Source organism: Gavialis gangeticus, unplaced genomic scaffold (genome assembly GCF_001723915.1).
Source record: "Gavialis gangeticus isolate Ggan-Ray unplaced genomic scaffold, GavGan_comp1, whole genome shotgun sequence".
NCBI classification, from domain to species: domain Eukaryota; kingdom Metazoa; phylum Chordata; order Crocodylia; family Gavialidae; genus Gavialis; species Gavialis gangeticus.
This window is the reverse complement of record NW_017729022.1, coordinates 72,564,678-72,585,352: the sequence shown is the minus strand read 5'-3', so window position 1 is coordinate 72,585,352 and position 20,675 is coordinate 72,564,678. Positions and strand designations below refer to the sequence as shown.

At 43.8% G+C, this 20,675-nt stretch overlaps 1 protein-coding gene across 2 annotated transcripts in view; it reads right to left on the bottom strand.

Annotated features, from left to right (window-relative positions):
- Positions 1-4,716: 4,716 nt before the first annotated feature.
- WASHC3 (WASH complex subunit 3) overlaps positions 4,717-20,675 on the bottom strand; it is a 34,905-nt gene continuing 18,946 nt past the window's right edge. For both annotated transcript variants that reach the window (XM_019515369.1, XM_019515370.1), the window contains exons 6-7: positions 11,417-11,481; positions 4,717-6,403 (exon numbers count right to left, since the gene is read on the bottom strand). In XM_019515369.1, the coding sequence (XP_019370914.1) occupies positions 6,319-6,403; positions 11,417-11,481 (150 nt within the window). In that variant the 3' untranslated portion in view covers positions 4,717-6,318. The remainder of the gene's footprint in view (positions 6,404-11,416; positions 11,482-20,675) is intronic.

The window sequence follows — 20,675 nt, the reverse complement described above, 5'->3', positions numbered from 1 at the left end:
ACCTAGGGCCATAGCATACAGATTGGGGGCATGCACCCCCGGGAGGACTCTGGCACAACCCCTGCAGCCTTCCCATGGGTGCGGGTGAGCCCCCGATCTGTGCACAGGATGACAGGAGCTGGGTGCTGTTGGCTGGACTGGCGCCGGGAAGATTGGTGCTTCTGCTGGTCCCAGGTGGCAGCACTTGGCTCCTGTCATCCTGCACACAGATCGGGGTCCCAGCAGCACTCCCAGGAGCGCTGCGGGGGCTTGCTGGAGTCCTCCCAAGGGTGTGTGCCCCTGATCTGTGCGCAGGATGGCAGGAGCCACATGTTGCCGCCTGGGGCCAGCAGCAGAAGCGATCTTCCTGGTGCTGGGTGCAGACTGTGCCCAGCACCAGTCTGTCACCTGGCAGACAGATTGGGGGCATGCACACCTGGTAGGACTCCAGCACAGCTCGCACAGCCCTCCTGGGGGTGCAGGCGAGCCACCAATCTGCCTGCCAGACGAGAGTAGCTGGGACTGGTGCTGAAGCCAGTAAGCCTGGCTTTGAAACTTGAAACATTTTGAGTTCCCTTGTTTTGTTTCAAAGCTGTTTCCAAGACCCAGCTTTTGTTTTGTTTCAATTTCACTGTTTCAAGCTTGAAATGCATCAAAACAGCTTTGAAACGAAATGCTGGGTGAAATTTTGCACAGCCCTACTATCTATAAAATAGGACTCCAAATTTGGTGGAAAAGGTGAAGAAAACCAAACATCTACTCTGTTCTGCAGACAAAATTGCACACTAGCAATACCTGGATGAATCTGAAGATTAGCTATCCAATAAGCTTGAGTCTGTGATCCACACCATACGTTCCTATTAAAAGAAAAGTTGGATCAGTAAGTATCTGTAGTCACTAGAATAAGTATGGGTATTCTTGTTTCCAAGCACTGTATTTGAAGCTTTGTTGCGTGTGCCTGTCAGTGGAATGCAGAACTATAAACTTTCACTTATCAACCATGATATTTCAAAATTTATCTTCTGTTCAACTTTTTGTACACAAACTATAAAAACCTACTGCAGCTGTAAATGTTTTCCCCAATCTGAAATGCAGATGAAAAATATCAGACAATCATGGAAATGTTAAACAGGGCAAATGTACGATAGTTCAAAAGTTACCAAAGGCTTGAAATATTGAAATCTCAGGAAAAGGGAACAGGAAGAGAAAAAATTGCACCAGTCACCAGATATTTTAAAATCACAAGTTTTCAAACAAACTTCTTTTCAAGCTGCAGCTAAACAAGGGAGTTAGAAAGGATGGTTGAGTGGACAAGGTGCCAGATGAGACTCAGGTTTGGCTCCTTGCTCTATTCAGACTTCCTGTATGACATTTAGGCAAATCAGTTAAGGCCAAAAGATGTTAGGTATTAAAAGATGCAGATAGGTGCAGAATAAGATTGTGCTCAGCACTTTATTTTTTTCCAGGTATATGTACACCTTTAAATGTATCTGGACTTTTCTCTCTGTTCATCGACTATGAACAGGGGATAACAGTACTCTGTATTTCAAGGATAAATACATAAAATATTGTAGGGTGCTCAAATACCACATCCTCTATATATAATGTGCATCTTCCCTCTCCCTCCACCCCAGTTTATGGAAATTGGGGTGTGCATCATATGTGAGAAATAGATTCCCCACAGGTCCAAAAATTTGGCAGTTGGGCAGTGGTGGCAATTAATGCTGCTACCACTCCCCCACCAAATTTCTAGACCCACGGGGAGACCCCTATATAGAGTATATGATTCCATGAGCAGCCCCAAACCTAAATGATGTGGGATGGACCTGGTACAGCCCCCCAAGTTGCATATCAACCTCTATTACTGCGTTGTTTCATATCAACCTCCTATTACTGCCTTGGAAGTCACTTAATTAGTGGCATTTCTGACAAACATTTCATACCAAAGAACTCAGTAGTAAATACTCAATTCAGCACTGATATTAACCTGAGTACTCTTTTTGAGGAATGATTTCTGCTGTATTTAAAATTAAAATACAGTAACCTGCTGAGTTTGGTTGTCAGTGGGCAAATCTGCACATGAAATTAATGCACAGCAACACATTCTGGCATGTACTGTATTTACATGTGGCATTTAGTCTAGCATGTACTGCATTTACATGTGTACCCAGGACCACAGCACAGAGCTGGGTTGGAGAAGCCCTGGTATAGCATTCCCTTTAAGCTGTGCATGTGCATGGCTGCAAATAAAAAATCATGCCGTGCAATAACTTTTTAATGATATGCACAAAGTGGCATACTGATGGAGGTGGGATTGGGGCATAGTAAGGGGCCATGGCCCCCAGGTGCCAGCCTTGGAGGAGTGGGGGGGGACGACGACACACATGCCCAGTGCCATAGCAAGGGGGTGCTAATGCTCCCCCTCCAACTGGCTTTGCATCAGGGTGCTTGCCACCCACCCCAATGTGGCCACAGGCTGCTGCAGGAGTGGGGAGGGGTAGGCAAACTGAGATACCTGTGTACTCCCAGCGAGGATTGCTCATGGATTGCTAAGCCTTAGAGGGAGCATTGCCCTGGTGGGCAGGGTTCTGGGGGTCAGCCTGCCAGCCCAGGGCTGTTCTGACTTGGCTCAAAGTGCTGCAGAGGGGCTGGCTGAGGCACAGGGCTAGCCAGCAAGATGTCTACACATGCACTGCTGCATAGTAAAGAACTCTGCCACAGGACAGTACTTGTAAATACTTGTTAACCTGCGGTGTGACTAATGAGTTTACTGTGGTCTAATAGGGCCGCACATGTAGATGCAGAGACTTTACTGCAGAGCCAATTAGGCAACTCCGCAAAAACATCTTGTGTAGACGCATCCAAAAAGATTCTAATGTGCTAATCCAAATCTGCATGATAATCACTCCAGCTAGACTAGAGGCCAATGATCTGCAAACTAGTTTCACTGGTCAAGACATGATAGCTGCCTCCCCTCAAAACCTTCTTATACTTTTTCAGAGCTCATCTATGCTGGGAAGTGGCAGATGTTTGCTTGGAGTTACTTAACCTGTGTTAACTAACCCAAATCAAATGTTTTTTTCCTAATCTAGACATAACTTAGTTAAACTTGTATTCAAACTGAGCTGACATCAACCCTAGAAAAAAGTCACATTAAGGCTAGGAACCGATACAGTCTGAATCCTTTATCTCCAAATGAAAACCTGAAACAATCCTAATTCATGTTTGGTATTTGAAGACTTTTGGAAGGATTTTTAGACGCAACATTTTCAATCAATATCCTTATAGCAGACACTACGTGAAGTTTTGAATTACTAGTGTCCAGTAAACGCAGAGTGAGGAAGACGTATAAATGACAAAATATTACTCAGAAGATATGCACTCACTATATTACCTTGCCTGGATTAAGAAGGTCATCTGCTTTTCATGCTAGAAGCTTGCAGTCTAGGCACTGTTACAACATAGGTTGCTTCTGAATGTGCACAACAGCAATAACAGTCAAGACTCCTCTCCCTACTACTATCTAGATTTAATTGAAAAAACCATCATCCAATAGAAATAGAACAATTATCAATGTTTTTCTAGGATGTTCACTGACTGAAGCTCAGACAGTATAAGACCATGCATTTAAGTGGAGAATGACTCCTGTTTTTTGTAATGTCCATAATTCAAACTCCATACTTCAAAATCTTAGTGCCTGCCAATATACTTTCAGATACTTGTTTTAATCTTTAAGTCTTTAGTGTTTAAGTCCTGGCTACCAGCAGGATTACCTCTCCCAGTGTAAAATGTGCCATTATGACCAGGAGAAATGCTTACTAGAACTTTCCAGTTTAATTCTCCAAGGGCACCTATACATGTGCAGTAAGTCTGCTCCAATGCACTGTACAGTGCATTGGAGTATACTTGAATTACTGTACACTTGTAATTCAAAACTGTATGAAATGTCTCCTACGAGGATATTGATTGGTATTTCAAGACTTTTTGGGAGGATTTTTAGAGATAACCTGAAACAATCCTAAATTCATCTTTGAAAAAGTTTTCATTTGGAGAGAGAGGGTTCAGACTATCAAAATCTAGCGCTAATGTCATGTTTTTCCTAGGGTTGATACCAGCTCTTTTGTAATACAAGTTTAACTAAATTATGTCAAGACTAAGAAAAAATGTTTGATTTGGGTTAACGCAGATTAACGAACCCCAAGCAATTAATAGAGTCTATTGGAGCATACTAATAAACTACGCTCTAGCAGACTCCAGTGTTATGTGCATCAGTGATCCAGTGCTGAAGAATGGCAGTGGGGGCACTTTGTCTAAAGCTCGTCAAACAAAATTTAGTTAAAGTGCCCCACCGCCATTTTTCAGTGCAGGGACACTGATGCACATGATGCTCCAGGCCCTTTAATTACAGCAGCTCCCAGAGCAGCTTAATTATAGTGCCATCCCCTTCTCCCCGCTTTCCTGGAGCACATGTATAAATGCCCCAAGGCTATTAATATTCCACATACTATGCCTCTCTGAAGATTTGTTCTGCCCAGTAACTGTTGGCTCTTTCAGAAGACAAAGTATGAACTACTCAAAGAAGTTTAAACAGGCAATCAATAAATAAATGGTATGGCACCTACAGCTGCCATTAACTTAAAACAAGACTGAAGACACTATTAGACCCTCAGGAGCTAGTAAGTGCTCAGCTCTCTCTCTCTCTATACAGTTTTGAAAGACCACTACAACATACATATAAAGTTTTGAAATAACTATTTATTGCCAACGTATGTTAATACTTCTTATCTTTTGCTAAACGTGTTAGTTAGCTCAAGTTAGTTTAAACTTAATTTCTTAACATTTACTCATTCATAAATTTTAGATATATAATTTCCCTCTGTCCATTTTGTTCATATACATGTTATTCTTATGAAAGTGCATTTGACCTGCTGGAGTAAAGTGGCATAAATAGCTGCTCAAGGCAAAAGCTATTGATTTATTAATAAAAGCAGACATATTGGCTAGTAATCAGCTATACTTATCGGTCTTGCCTCTTCGGTTTCACGACAAATGCGAAAAAACCCAGAAGTATATTTAAATGATCTCACCAACATGGTAGCACTGTTATAGTCATGCTAGAAGACTTGAGGATAAGAATTAATTTATAACCCAATGAGACCAAATATGCTGTAGTGAAGACATTGATGTAAAATACTTGGTACCATGCAAGAGGTTAAAGAATTTCATGTTCTTTGGTCCATGCAGTGAATTAAGTGCTCTGGAAACAGGTTTGCTCTTTGGGTAAATCACGCACAAAATTAGTTTCCTAATCCTATTGCCAAAAATGTAGCTCAAACTTGGTTTGGAGAGACCACTTCCAGAAGCAAGAGGCTAGATTATCTATGTAAACTTAATTATTGATTCCTTACTGAAACTTTCAATAAGGGCACCAATTCTGAGATGGTTTCCTGTCCAAAACAACTTAGACAGACCACACTTCATTTCAAATAAGTCAAACAGCTGTCAGAAAGTGGTTTCTACTTTTGGTTGCTATCCACCTGTGTCACAGTGAACCAACAGTGAAAGGTTCTGGCATTTCAGAAGAAGAGTCTTCTGGTCACTAATTATTTTACAGTACCATTTTCAGAACAACCATGGAATCTTCATACATAAAACTAATCTGTATATATAGTTGTTTTTTTAGAGCAGGAAATTCTCTGGTTTAGCTTGTAGTTGGAACAGTAGTTTACATTTTGAAAATAGAAGATATAATTTCTAATACCTCTTGGACTTTTAGATCAGTTTGCTAGAAACAGAACTCCAAATGTTCATGATCACCATAATTAGTTCACTCTTCCTTGCTATACTTGCTGTATCATATACATATTAATCCATACTTTAGGAGACTTCACAGTGGAGCAGTCCAAGATTAAAGTATTCCATTTTAGAAAATTACTTAAATGGCAAGCTGGGGAACATAAAGACATTAAAAATAAAACATGATTATATACAAATGTAGTAATATCAGACAAACATCTTTTTAAAGACCTTATTAATTGCATGAAACCTGTATATGAATAGCATATATTTTACTTCTGCAAGATGGAAGAATCTGAGATAACATGTTATCACACAAGCTGAATTTATAATCTATATTTATGGTAAAATTAATTGACAGTCATGTTGCCCATTAAAATTTTTGGAAAGAAAATGTGGAGGACTTCCATAAAAAACAAACTAACAGAAGAAAGCTATTTGGTATACAAATATTTCTACACTCCATGAGTAACAAATCTGCAATTGTGATACAACTGCAGACATCAGCATCTATCAGAAGTTTCTAAAGGCTGAAATATTTCTTCAGTCACTGAAGGAAGATTCACTATCAGAACTTTCTTCTGCATTTACATCATCTCCCCAAGCAGGAACAGCAGCATTTGGGGTCCTGTAAGTGACAAGAAGATTATACTGATTAAATTCTAGGAACAGGAGGAAGATGATGATGATGAACATAATACTATCAATAGCTTCATTTATTTACCATCTGTACCCAAGTAAATACATTTTATACAAAGAGTCAGTCAATAGTTTACAATTTAATACCTGAAGAGTTTATAATTTTGATTATAATTACTTCACACAACTGGAATTAAGTCTCAGAGCCTGTAAGTTATTAGATTTTAAGACCTAGCAGAGGTCAATTTGAAAGCACATCTTGGAACCTGTCAGAAAACTGCTTAGGTCACTAAGGCTATAAATCAGGGGCGGGCAATTATTTTGGACAGAGGGACGCTTACTGAATTTTGGCAAGCTGTTGAGGGACATGCGGGTAGCCCTGCCCCTTGACAGGTGCCCTGCCCCCTGTGACCAGAAGTCCCTCCCCTTGCCCCCAGAAGTGCTCTTTTCAGCAAGGGGTTTTGCTGTCTCAGAACCAGAAAGATACCAAGTTGTGTTCTAAAAAGCAAACATCTACAACATTCATTAATTTGATTTCAAAAAATATTTTCATCCTGATTTACATGCGTTTGTGTAACGTACATAGAGATGATTGCACAATAACGTAAAATGAAGTCCTACTCTTGTATATTGTGGGAGTAGTGGGGGGTATAGGGTTGTGGGGGGCTGTGTGTGGATAGGTGTGTGGGTGTGGAAGCATGTGGGTGTGTGTGGATCTGTGGGTATGGTAGTGCAAAGGGGTATATGTGGGTACATGTGTATGATGGGGTGTGCATGTGGGACTTGCCCTATGAATACACACACACCCCCCCACTCTTAACCCTGGGGTACCGGTGAAGGTCCTGTGCTCCTGTGGTGTAGCCAGGAGCCACGTGGTCCTAGAGCAGCCAGCAGTTGGCAGAAAAGCAGGGAAACGGCAGATACGGGGGGGGGGCAGTGCCAGTGCAGCCCAGAGTGGGATGCCAGGGGCACAGGACCCCCGTCCCCCTCTAGCACAGCTGGTGCTGGACCCTGTACTCCAGTGGCCCCACTTCGGGCCCTGCCAGTGCTGGCCCCAGGCCACTGACACAGGCCCTGCACTCCTGCCCAGCTGTCCCTGTGCTCCCACTCGCTGCCACTCACCCCCACCTGTAGTTGCCATTTCCCTGCTTTCCCGATGACTGCCGGCCACTCCAGCACCACACGACTCCTCACTGCATGGCTGGACTGTGGGATTCAGCAGGAGCTGGCTGGGACCAGCACTGAGGACTGGGGCGATCACCTGCGGCCCTCCCCTGCCTTCCCCCTCCCATCCTCATTCTTATCGGATTTTCCCTCTTGGGCGCACGGGGGCCCAGACCAGAAGGCTCTGCTAAGCATGGGGCTTCCAGTTGCGGGGGGCGGGCCTTGCTTCTGGGCTAAGTCCTGTCAACTTCCCTTGGGTTCTACTATCCCAGGACCCTGACAGGCAGCCAGGAACAGATAAATATTAATTATATAAATTTTTTAGGGGCGCCATGGGCCAGACAGAATGGTCTGGTGGGCTGCATCTGGCCTGTGGGCTGTATTTTGCCCATCCCTACTATAAATGGACATCATTTTTAGAGCTGGATCAGCTGTGCTGGGATGAGTGCTGAGGTAGCCTACTTGTAGACACCACTCCAAAAATTGAGCAGCAGCAGCCTGATATGCGAACCAAGAGAATACCTTGCAGGGGAATTCCTGATGTACAATAAGCAAGCAGACATCCTCCCATTTCAAGCATCACAAACTGTGACTACTTTTGGTTCTTGCAACATTTTTGGGCACTTGGAGTATGAAAATAGACTAGGACAGGGGTGCTCAACACTGTGGGCCTATGGACCAGATAAATGGCAAAGGGGCAGTCTATGGGCCAGATTGGGCCCTGGGGCCCAGCACTGCCCTCTCCTGGCCCCCATGTGCCGGGTTGGATCCTAAGGGACCGGCACTGTCTCCTCCTGTCCCATGCATGCTAGGATTGGGTCCCAGGAGCCTAGTCCTACTCCCTCCTCCCTGCCATGCACCAGAATTGGGCTCCAGGGACCTAGCTCTGTCATTGCCCAGCCTAGCAAGCTGGGATTGGGTGTCCCATCCAGTGCACAGAGCCTGGGGCTCTCCATGGGTCCAGAAATCTGGCAGCTAGGAAGGCAAATTTGGCAGCAGGGGGCCTTACTTTCCTTGGAGATCTCACAAGAACTTACCATGCTTAACACTGCCTAGCTTGTAAAATCTGTCAGGTTCCAAGACTCATGTAGTAGCTATCCAGATAAAACTATGCATAAAGTCTACATAAAATGATGGAAGATGCCTCCCTCTTAGGCGTGGATTTTTAGATTCATGAAAACTAACTAAGAGCTCATGATAAACTGGCATCTACAATACAACATATGACAAAACACAGACTGTCTTAGCAGTTGGGATATCAGTGATGGTGTTTGAGTTCTATATTCAGTGCTCATCTCCCACTTCTTGCCATAGAATTCTTACATTTTACTTGCTTTGATTTAGGTGCTTAGAAGTGCCAAAGGTACGTGGCAGTACTCTAAAATACCTGACAAATACCTTTAGAAAAGCAAAAGCTTTCCCACGCAAATCCATCTAGAGGCCACCCTTCAGCATTATTTCTTACCTCCATTGTAATGGAGGGACACGAAAGCACTATGGAGCAATCTACCCTGGGAAGACTGACCGAGGAAAGACTTTGGTAGGATCAGAGGGATAGATACTGAGCCCTGAAGTTCGAAATGTAGGAAAATACACCTTTGAAAGTGTGAAGAATAACAAGAAAGAAGGGGGGGAGGCACGCACAGAAATTTGGATATGGAAAGAAAAGATGGAATTCGGAAAGTTGTGGAACAATAGCAGGCAAGAGAGATGGATGACAAAGAGGTAAACGGCAAAGAAAGAGAACTCTACCCTACTAGAAATGGCTTTTCTCTCCAGTGCAGAAAGGCAGTGCTGCCTTCAGAGAAGTCAACTCTGACATTATAAAGCATCTGGAGAAGTCAGATTGCCTGCAGAAAAAACCCCTAAAGTATGATGGTAACCTTTATTAATAAAAGAGTAGAAATTAGAAGAACAGACCAGACTGTCCCAAAGACCTAACACAGTGTTCTGAAATGCCATGCATTAGGGCTGTGAAGTAAGAGAGAAGCCTTACTTCAAAAAAAAAAAAAAAAAACCACCACCAAACTACATTTGTGTGGATAAATGAAGGGAAAGAGAAGGCTGCCCTTTTTTGGTACTAAAACACTTTCTAGTGTTTTCAAGTTTATCAAAACACTTGCTTGCAGATTTAAAAGCAAGTGATATTCCTTCTCCCCCACACCAATAGTTTTTTTGTACACATTAGTTGGTTAGAAAGAGATTTCTATATTAACAAATTTAAAATAATCACGTAAGTGATTTGTAGGACCTTTAGAGAGGGACTGAGGTTGATCCCAAACAATGTTCTGTTTGTCTCAATCAAAAAGTGTCAGTGTTGGGGGGGAGGGGGACAGTGAGTGTACTATTTATTTCAAAGTACTTCTAAAAGCAAAAAAAGCCAATATCAGGTTTTGTTTTGTTTGTTTGTTTTAAGAACTTCTAGCTTCTATTTTGCTATTCACACTCTCTCTTTCAGATTAATTTGATTAGAAGCCTGGACTACTACCAATTTTCTCTAAACAAGTAAGAGTGAGAAGTCTGAAGAACTTGCCAAGTATCTAGGATTTTCAAAGTTTTCCTCGCCTCCTTTTCCTTTACACTTTTATTCTCCATTTCCTTATTTAACAGTTTTATGGATCAGATAAACATGTTCTGTTTCAGCAGTTATTCCTAAAGATAAACTTGTAAATCTTATTACAAAGAAGTGTTTGTTTCATGTCAGGCTTGTTGTAAAATACAAGTCTCATTCCACAAAATTAAAAAGGTGAAACAGACTTCTTGATATCTTGGTACTTTTTTTTTGCAAAAGGCTCAGAAGTGTGTTACATATTCAGTTTAGCGATCATTATGTATGAAGTTTACTGTTCAACACAACATCTAGTTTTTTTTAGTAAACTTCTTTTACGGTTACACTGATTCTAAAGTTATACCTGCTCCTTCCACCTATAAACACAAGAGAAATCCAAAGGTAATGTGCTTATGGGCAGACAAGTGACTTCATAAAATAGTATCTTTGTTTTCAATATCCACCCCAACCTGCACATTAAATTTGTTACATCAATTATTAAACATTAAATTAACCTCTGGCCCATAAAGCCTTGGAATCTGGCCCATGGGGCTCACCACAAGGATTGGGAAGTTTGGTGGCAGGGGAGCAGTGGCAATTAATATTGCCACTCCTCCCTGCTGCCAAATTCCCAAAACACACTCAGTGAGTTAGACCTGGGCCACAACCCTTCCTCCACACAGCTGGATTGAAACCAAGCTGTCCCCTGCCCCTCTCTGCACAGCTGGATCGAGCCCTGCTGCACTTGCCCTGGGTGCTGAATTGGGTCTGCTGGCCAAATCCAGCCTATGCAGGGACCAGGCATTGCCCATCTGGCCTGCTTAAGAAAAAGGTTTAAGCACCGCTGATTTACATTCAAAATTATTATAATTCATGGAATTACAAGTTCAAGTCAAGATGATAGCCAATTTATGTGCATTAGTAAAGTAAAGAATCTGGCAAGAAGCATGCCATCTATCACATAAGAGGCAAAAATCGAACAAAGTGCTAATAGTTTGGTTGTAAAGTAAAAAAAAAAAAAACCTGGATAAAACACCTTTAAAAACCAAGAAAACCAAAAATGTACTCTCTGCCACTTTTTCGATCCTGACCAACTTTTACTAGGAAGTTGTAGCACTATATGAAATTATTCCAACAGCAGCTGTCAGAAGTATCTTCACAGCTTGCTTTATGATTTGGGCTCAACATTATCATTGCTTTTCTCACAGTGCATTACCATTGTATGAAGCAGAAGAAACTCTAGAAGTACTCTAGCCCCATCAAATTAAAAAAGACAGTAGTATTACTTACTCAAGTAGATCTGGGTCTAACCCCTCAGAAATCATCTTGTTTCTTATTGCCATAACAGGAACACCCTGGATAGGGAGTGGGAGAAAGGTAGAAAAAGTTAGGTCCTTCTACAGCCAAGTAAAGTAGAAAAGATCATATTCAGTGATTTACTATATTAATTGAAATGCATCAGTTTAAGTTCATAGGAAAATAGGGCTGAAAGGAGCCTGATGAAGTAATCTAGTCCAGCCTGCAATGAAGACAGGATCATCCCCGACTAAACCATTGCAGCCAAGCATCTGTCTTTCAATCCCTTGAAATTTTCAAGAGCAGGTGATTCTACAACACCTCTGTTCCATTGCTTTATTATCTTCATAGTCCGGTAGTTCCTCTTAAACTCCAACCTAAATTTCCCCTGCTCCAGTCTGAGACCTTTACTCCTATTCCTGTTCCCAACAGCCACAGAGAAAAAGCCCATCTCCATCTTCTCTATAAAACTGCCTTTCAACGACCTGAAGATTTATCAAATCCAGTGTTGCTAAATCCCTGAAGTTACCGCACCCTGAATATTTCTCTGGCCTTTAAAAGTAGAAAGCGCAGGTGACATGGTACACAAATTGTTATCACACTTACATATGTTTAAAAGTAAAGCTGATAATTTTGCACAAAAAGTTTTGAATACACTGTTTAACTGGATGTCGAAGGTGCTGGTAACAGAATACAAGTCTTTCTTCTCTTAGATGAGTGGGGCTTAACCTCTCTAGCACTGCAGGCTGGGTGGCTGGTGCAGGGCCAGATCCCAAGGAGGGGCAGTGTGCTGCTGGATTTCCACTGGCATGCAGTTGCTCTGTGTACGAATCTGGGATGTGCGACCAGGTCATCTGGAGCACAAGATGCCCCACTGCTTCAGAAAATCTGGTGGCAGGGGAGCATTAACTGCCATGGCTCTGGGAGCAATTAAAATCACTACTGTTCCTCTGCTGCCGAGCCTCTGGAGAAATGGGGAGTCCCATGGGCCAGATGACATAGCTTTTTGGGCCACATCATATTATGCGATGGCCATCATGTAATATATAGGAAATGAAAGAATTGCCTTCTCATTGCTACAAGCAGTCTCTCCAAGTTGTATTTTAACTAGATCAACTTTATCTAGAAAAATAGTTGATTTGTTTCCAGCCACTGGTACATTTCCACCAGCAGTAAGAAGGGTGTACACACTGGAGTCAGGGTCCAGGTGTTCTTACTATATTACCTAACCCACTTGGAGTTGGCTAGTTTCTAATATGTGTTATGGTGAAAGCGGGTCTTCAGGAAACCATTCAATGCTGATAGAGTTAATTAACAAAAAATGTTCCATATGCAAGGGAGGCAGGAAAGGGAATGTGGGTGCAGCTGGAAGAGAGATAGAAAATGCTAAGAAGTACGCCCAGCAGTGGAGATGTGACTAGGTGCAACACAAAAAAGATAAAGTGAGAAAATACGAGGGAACATTTACATAAGGCCTTGAAAACAAAACCAAGAAGCCTAAACTTGATGTAGCAGAGTATATGGAACAAGTGAAGGGTTTCAAGTAGCGGGGTATACAAGAGAGATTGAGAAGCTGAGAGGGAAACCTTTTTTTGGCCTTTTATTAACCTTTATTATAAGTTTTTAAAAAAAGGTTTAAAAAACAAACAAACCTCAAGAAGTTAAAAGCACAGAACTAGTAATGAAAACAAATAACAAAGACCAATTTAAATAAAATGAGAATGAGGAAACCCCCTGTGCCTCCCCAATTCTCACATACCAGCCAGCCCGTCTCCACAGTACACAGTGCCCGCTCAGTGACTCAGCAGGATGCAAAGTGGTCCTTGTTTTGCTTTAGGCCAGAGTGTCCAAACTCAAAGGCCAGATGTATTTGATTTAGAGCTAAAAGAGGCACTGGGTGTCAGAGCCAAGAGCAAAAGAGAGGATGACGACCTTAACAGTGCTCTTTTGAATGACCCGGGAGACAGAAATTGAGTATCTGAAAGAATTTCAGATGTAGAGACTGAAAATAAAAAATGTAAAGGTGTTGGAAATATGCAAGGAGAGACAACTTGATTAAGACACAGACTGGACATGCAGAACAAGGTAGAGAGGGGTTTGTCAGAAATAATTCTCCTCCATCCCCGCCAGCTGAGGGTTCAGTGCCAGGGAGATTCTTGTTACTGCTAAGACAAGGAGAATGGGGAGGACTAGAGAAGAAATATCAGGACTCATTTTAGACCATATTAAGGGTTTGGCAATATATTCAGAGACAGAATCAGTGGGGTGGCCTGGTAAGTTTGTTAAACTTACCAGCATAAAGATGGGAAGTTAAAGTCATGCAAGTAGATAAGATCACTTGAAGAAAGGACCCAAAATGAGAAAAGGAGGCACAGGAAAAAAGTCTGCAGGACAGAACTGGAGAACCCAAGAGACAGGCAAAGGAGGAGGCGGGGTATCTGTTAAAAGTCAGAGAGAACATTTTAAGGAGATACTGGACTGGAGAAATTATTAAAATGATGTGATAGGGGAAGAGGACATAAAGAGAGAAGCATCCTTTTAAAATATGTTCTCCGAGTACTACTAAGAAGATTCAAGTCAGGATGTGTAATGGCAGGGGGACAGATAGACAAATACTTAATGCTTGTGTGGTAACATTTAGAGAAAAGTGCTTCCCTTTCATTGCAAGCACTTCCACCATTTATACACTTTACCTTAACCAGCAAAACCTAAACATCCTCCTGGGCAAAATGCTCAAGAACAGTTTGACCCATAACATTTTACAAGGCAAGTTCTAACAGAAACTACTCCAGTTTCAAAGGGCGTTAATAAAGACTGACTTGTTGCTTTGCCAACCTCAGCTGCAGGGGTTAAGAAATGTCATCTGGATCACAGTATGTCAACAGGGAGAAAAAAAAAAAAAGGTCCAACTTTTGATTTATCAGGGACTGAGTCACTGGTGGTCTAGAAAGGATAGGAGACCTCAAAACTAAATGAAAATTAATGTGGGATTCTTTGGGCAGTGGACAAATGCAGTTTATCCAAAGCAAGCAAAATAAAAGAAGGAAGAAAGGTGGCAGACATGGCTGATGTTTCAAGGAAGCATGTCTGTATCAGTATCAATAAAGACAGTACACAGTGCAGTCAACCTGAAACCATAACAGCAAAAGCTAGTCCTGCTCCTGTGAGTAATATTTCTCTGAGTACATTTGCATTAACAACCAACTTAAAGTTGCAGTAATAGTTTTAACCATTTGAGAGTAAGGGATTTTGCCCATGTATTAAAAAGGTTACAGAAAAAAAGGACTTAAAAAAATCCTTTGATATAGACCAGGGGTCGGCAACCCCTGGCACGTGTGCCAAGCGTGGCACGCGAGGCCATTTTGCTTGGCACACTGCAGCCAGCCCCGGCTCCAGGAAGCTGCTGCCAGCAATGGAGCCCGGGCTGCTCCAAGCAGGGCTTGCAACGTCCCAGCTGCCTGCTGGGAGCAGCCTGGGATACTGGCTGGCAGCAGCTCCCCAGAGCGGGGGCAGCTGTAGCTGGGAGGCTCCAAGCAGCTGTGCTGGGCTCCGGCACCAGCTCCGCACCCGCATGAGCAGGCGCACCTTGGAGCGGGCGGCGGGGGAGGGGCCTGAGGCAGCGCAGCCCCGGTCTCTCCCCAATTCCCGGCATGGAGGTGATGAGCCCGGCACAGCTGTCTGTAGCCAGCCCGGGCTCTGGGCAGCTGCAGCAGCAGGCTGGCTACAAACAGCTGTGCTGGGCTCATCACCTCCATGCTGGGAATGGGGGAGAGACCGGGGCTGCGCTGCCTCAGGCCCTGCCCCCACCAAGGCGTGCCTGCTCGCGTGGGTATGGAGCTGATGCAAGGGTAGCTGCTGGCAGCCACAGAGTCCAGACTGGGGGGTAGGGGCAGCAGGGCAGCAGCTGTGAGTGGGGGGCAAGGGGCAGCAGGGCTGGGGGCCAAGGGCTTTGGGTGGGGAGCAAGGGGCACAAGCATGGCATCCTGCCATGTACTCCTTGCCTTCATTTTGCTTTTCTGCCATGCTGGCACTCTGGCACCTTTCAAGATGGGCATTATGGTGTTTTTCAGCACTCTGGCCAAAAGATGTTGCCTACCGCTGATGTAGAAAGTTGACAATAGCCTAGATTTTGTTACAATCTATTACAAAGGTGTAAGATGGCATGAGTTCCTACCCAGGTCCAAACAATAATCATAAAGAGTAACTTACTGTGGGGCCTGGTTTTGTTAGCAAACAAAGTTTCAAGGACATGCCTAAGTAAAATTGAAACCTGAGGCCAAATCCTATTCCTCCTACTAGGCATCCAAGTGCAAGCCTTTCCTACCTTACTTGAGTCCCTGAAAAGCCATTAGTACATTTACATTTGTAATGTTTTTTCCAGAATTTTGTACATCAGAATTTCTAATATAGTTATAAAAACATAGCTGATGATAGTCTTTCCACACAGCTCCCACAGAGGGAAAAGTGAATGTTGTTAAAAAAAACCCAAACAAACAAACCAAAAAACAAACCAAAAAAAAGTAGGAGATGCCTAGGGTAAAACAAGCACACACCTATTCATCTGATGCAGTGAAAAATCTTTGAGCCAATATTATAACACAACATTGAATCTGTCAATCAAATTAAATTTAGCCTCAAACAATGCAAGAGAAATTTAAGATCACGTTGAAATTGACAGTCTTCTTTAAAGAATGATGAGCTAGTAGCTTGGAGTTTTATGAAAGTTGTCTTGAACCAAAATATCTTATCAGACTATTTCTTAAAGACTTATGATGAGGTAAGCTGCGTGGTTCCTATGTCTCACCTTAAATTTAAGATGTTCCACCAAAAATTAAATCTGCTCATAAGTACATAAACTCCTTCTGGCACACACAGCTGCCTTTTGAAATACTCAGATTATTTAATTCGGGTGCATTTGATCATTTTAAAGGAATTTCTTTCAACTGTTTTTCTACCAATAGGTTATTCCCTCTCACAATTTGAAAAATGTTCCTTAACGTAAAAGGAGGACTGCTGCTCAAATGTAGAAACGTCATTTGCATCACACTACCCTCACTGGCATATAAAATTAAATACAGATATAACTACAGAGGGTAGGGATGGCTCATAGATGAAGCCACCCCTACAACCTTTTTAACAATAATTTATACCTAGCCCAGGTCATTAATGACCAGTATCTATCTGTTGCCAGTACATAAATGTTAGCTATTAATGCAATAACATGCAGAATGACCAGTGCAAGTTAGCACATCTGTTGACAGTCTTAGAGAAGAACTGGCATAAAAAGTGAACTACTTTTTCTGCTCCTCAGTAGTAATCCTTCTGTAACAGGCTTAAAGCATAATGACAAGCAAAAAAAATCTACATTCGTACTAACTGTATGGCACTAGACCGGTGGTTCCCAACCTTTTATTGCTGCGACCCTAAATTGGCCACCAACCAGACTGCTTGATCTGGCGCTGCAGGGGCTTCTGGGAGCACAGTGTGGCAGCGGCAGCAGAGCTGCTATTGCTCCCTTTGTGTGCGGCAGCCCCGAGTGGCAGGCGTTCTGGGGCATGAGTGTGCATGTGTGCAGGTCCTTCACAACCCCACTGAGGACCCCCCACGACTCTGATTTGGGTCGCGCCCTGAGGTTGGGAACCAATACACTAGGACTAGAGAGATCACCTCAGTTTTCATTACCAACAAATCAGCAATCACTACATTCACTTACATAAGACAAAAGTGCTGTGTTAAAAAAAAAAAGTTTAACAAGTTCTTCAATGCTGTTGACTTTTTTTAGTCTAGATGAGTCTAGACCGGGGTGGGCAAAACGCGGCCCAGGGGCCGGATGCGGCCCACCAGGCCATTCTATCTGGCCTGCAGAGCCCCTAAAAAATTTAGAAAATTAACATTTATCTGCCCTGGGATGCCTGTCATGTGGCCCTCAATGGCTTGCCAAAACTCAGTGAGCGGACCTCTGTCCAAAATAATTGCCCACCCCTGGTCTAGACAAATTTTTCAGCCTACGATTAATTTAAAATTGGAGTTAGGGTTCAGTAAAAACATCAGTAAATTACTGGTAAAATGCCACAGGAATGCTGTAATTTTCCTAGACCAAACCTTATAAATCCAGAAAAATTCAGTTATATCTAAAAGAACTATTGAAGGTAAAAAAAGAATAAGCAAGACACACAAAAAAATCTCTTTGCCTTGGAGTAAGTAATTCCATACAATAAACTATTTAAAGTCTGTGGCCTCACTTTAGCTAAACATCAGCTTAATTTGACTAATCTCTAAGGAAAACCACAAATGTTTGTAGCTTGGAATAAACAAAACCATCACCTCCTTAATGTGAGGACTTCTATAAAGCTACACTAGGGCTCTGATTACACTTGGTTGCTTTCTGTCACTGGAACAAACCCACATGGCTCCACAACAGGGTCCATGCTGCCAGAACATGAAGGCACAGGCACAGTTCGAGCAGCGCCAGCAGGCAGAAAAAATGTGCATTTATATCTGCACATGCCTTCTGTAGGCCGCAGGCAATGTAGAGTCTGCTCGTCTGTCTGTGTCAGAAAGCTGGTGTAAGAATGGGTTCTGCTGCACAGGGGAGCTGTGAGTACATAGCAGGGACCACCTGCCTTATATTAAACCAAAAATTTAACAGGTGCCTAAATTCAATTAAGAACTGAGTATCTAATTACTGTAGGCTTATTGGAAGCATTGGATGTTGGCTACAGCCGAGGCTGGGAATTGATTAGGGTGTGCCAATGTTCTTGCTGGGACTATAACTGTAGGTTCCTGGTTATAGGATTTTGCTCTTCTGCTCAGGATCAGAAACAATGCCATATTTGGGATCAGGAACAATTTTTATCCCAGTGTCAGATTGGCATGAACTGTGGTGGCTTTTTCACTTCTCTCTGTAGCAAGGGGCATGGCCCTCTTCCTTGGATCTCGCGAGTGCATCTGAACAACGTAGGATATTGCCAGTGCCTTCAACCCCCTGCTTTACTTGGGGTAGGTTAGGGTGTTCTTGGTGTTTTCAACAAGATGTCTTGCAGCTGTTGAACAGAATTATCTTATTTAGTTTTAGGAATAGGTTAAATAAGCATGTGTAGGGGATGGTTTGGAGAGGGATGCTCCTGCCTTGGGCAGGGAGCTGGACTAGATCAGCAGCTTTCAATCTTCTGACCCTGTGTACCAGATCCATCTGCAGATCAATGACCTAGCACGTAGGGCTACAGCTACATCATCTAGCCTGCAGGACTCTCCACAAATCTGGACATTCAGCAGCAAGAGACTGGCAATTAACACTGCCACTACTAACCCTGCTGCCAAATTTCTGGACCTATGGGGAGCCCTGGGCCAGATCTGGCTGCAGGCTATAGGCTGAGCACCACTGAACCAGCTGACCTACTCAGCAACATCACTTATCTCGTAACACTACCAGGTATGGTAATAGTGAGGCACTTTTTCCTAAAAGTGAAGTGACTAATTTAATTTTGTTTGCCAAGAAAGAAAAACATGGGATTTGTTCTTTTTTGTTTTTCCTTCTTCCTCTATTTTGGTGTTGAAAGCAACTTCCAGGCCTCTTTTGTCCCCTCCTCTGCAAAAAGTTTTTCTTTTTTTCCTTTTTTTACACAATAACAGGTATTGAAGCCCCATACTTCTATTTCCCCAATACTATGAATGACTAGATAAATGTAAGATTATCATATTGCTGAGGTTGGACTAAGACAAATGTGATTTGTATTAAGACTATATTTACATTAGGAGCACTGAGGAATACCAGTATGCTATAGCACCCTTACCATGGACGCACATCTCAGGCAGTTGAAGGCCAGGGCTAAGGGGACTTAGCCCCCACAAACATGGTGCAGCGAGGAGGGTGGTAGGGCAGCCCAGGTGCAGGCTCTGAGTGGCTGCAGTGGGGTAGGGGCTGGGGCAAGGAGTGTGCACAGACAGATGTGGAGCCACAGCCTGCAGCAGCCCCGTGCCATGTAGAGCACTGCCCACCACAGCAGGTAAGTCTGTCATGAGGAAGGCCATGCAAGGAGTGGGGGGGCAGATTGAGGCCACCACGGTGAGGAAAGGAAAGAGTGAGGTAGGGGCAGGGCTGGGGTGAATGGGGTGGGTTGTGGGAAGGTTGGAGTCCAGGCAGCTCATTCAGGGGCGCGGAGGGACTCCCGCCGCTGCACTCATCTCAGCAGAGACCTAGGGGGTCATGTGCCCCCCAGATGTGTGCACAGGGTAGAGGTGGGCTGTCACTGCTCACTGGGTTCTGAGTGCTGCTGCCTGGGAGCGGCGCAGTGCCATGCGTCTACCATGCACTGACTGAGCCTTGCCCCCTGCCCGCCTGGCAGGGGCAGGCACATGGCATCGTGCCACTTCTGGGCAGTGGCGCTCAAGAGCCCAGGGCACAGCAGCAGCCCACCTCCACCCCATGCACAGATCCAGGGGGCATGTGTCCCCCATGCCTCTCCTGAGATGTGCAGCGGTGGGAGCCCCCCCCATGCTCCTGAACGAGCTGCCCGGGCTCCAACCCTCCCACAACCCGCCCCATTTCTTGGACCCCATTCGCCCCAGGGAATGGGGGCTCCAACCCTCCCACAACCCTGCCTCACTCCCTCCCTCACCGCGGTGGCCTCTATCTGTGCCTCCCACAGCCCTTCCCCATGACAAGCATGCACTCAGGCCCCCCAAATAATATTTTCTCCCTTTGCCTATGGTGCACATTGACTGCCAAAGCTACTCATTGTACCAAAATAGCAAAGCCATGGTTGGTCAAAGACTGTCTAAAACAGTATTTGTAAGCATCTTCAATAAATACTTAAATCTCAGTTGCTAGATTAGTTAAATGCTTGCATCTACAATTAAGGCTGTCATGCTTCCACATTTGATGAAGTGAACTCGAGTTAACAAAAGCCTGTGCTCTCTATACATCTTAGATTAGTTAGTCTATAAGGTGCCAATCTACCCTGCACGCTTCTACATCCACATCTCTGGATCTCCAGATAAACAAGACTGCTAAATTTTACATCAGATGTTTCAAGACAAGGGGGTGGGGTGGGGGGGAGAAGGGAGGGGTGGTCTTTACAGTTTGTTCAGGTCCTGCCGACATTGCCCCGAGGGCTCCGTGGAGCAGAGCTGCCCCAGCCGCACCCGATTAGACGAGCTGGGGACAGTGCATGCAACTTCTTCTCTGGCCCCGCCCCTTGCCCTCAGCACATGGCCAGGGGAACCGCAGCATGGCCCGCACCCTGCCCACATG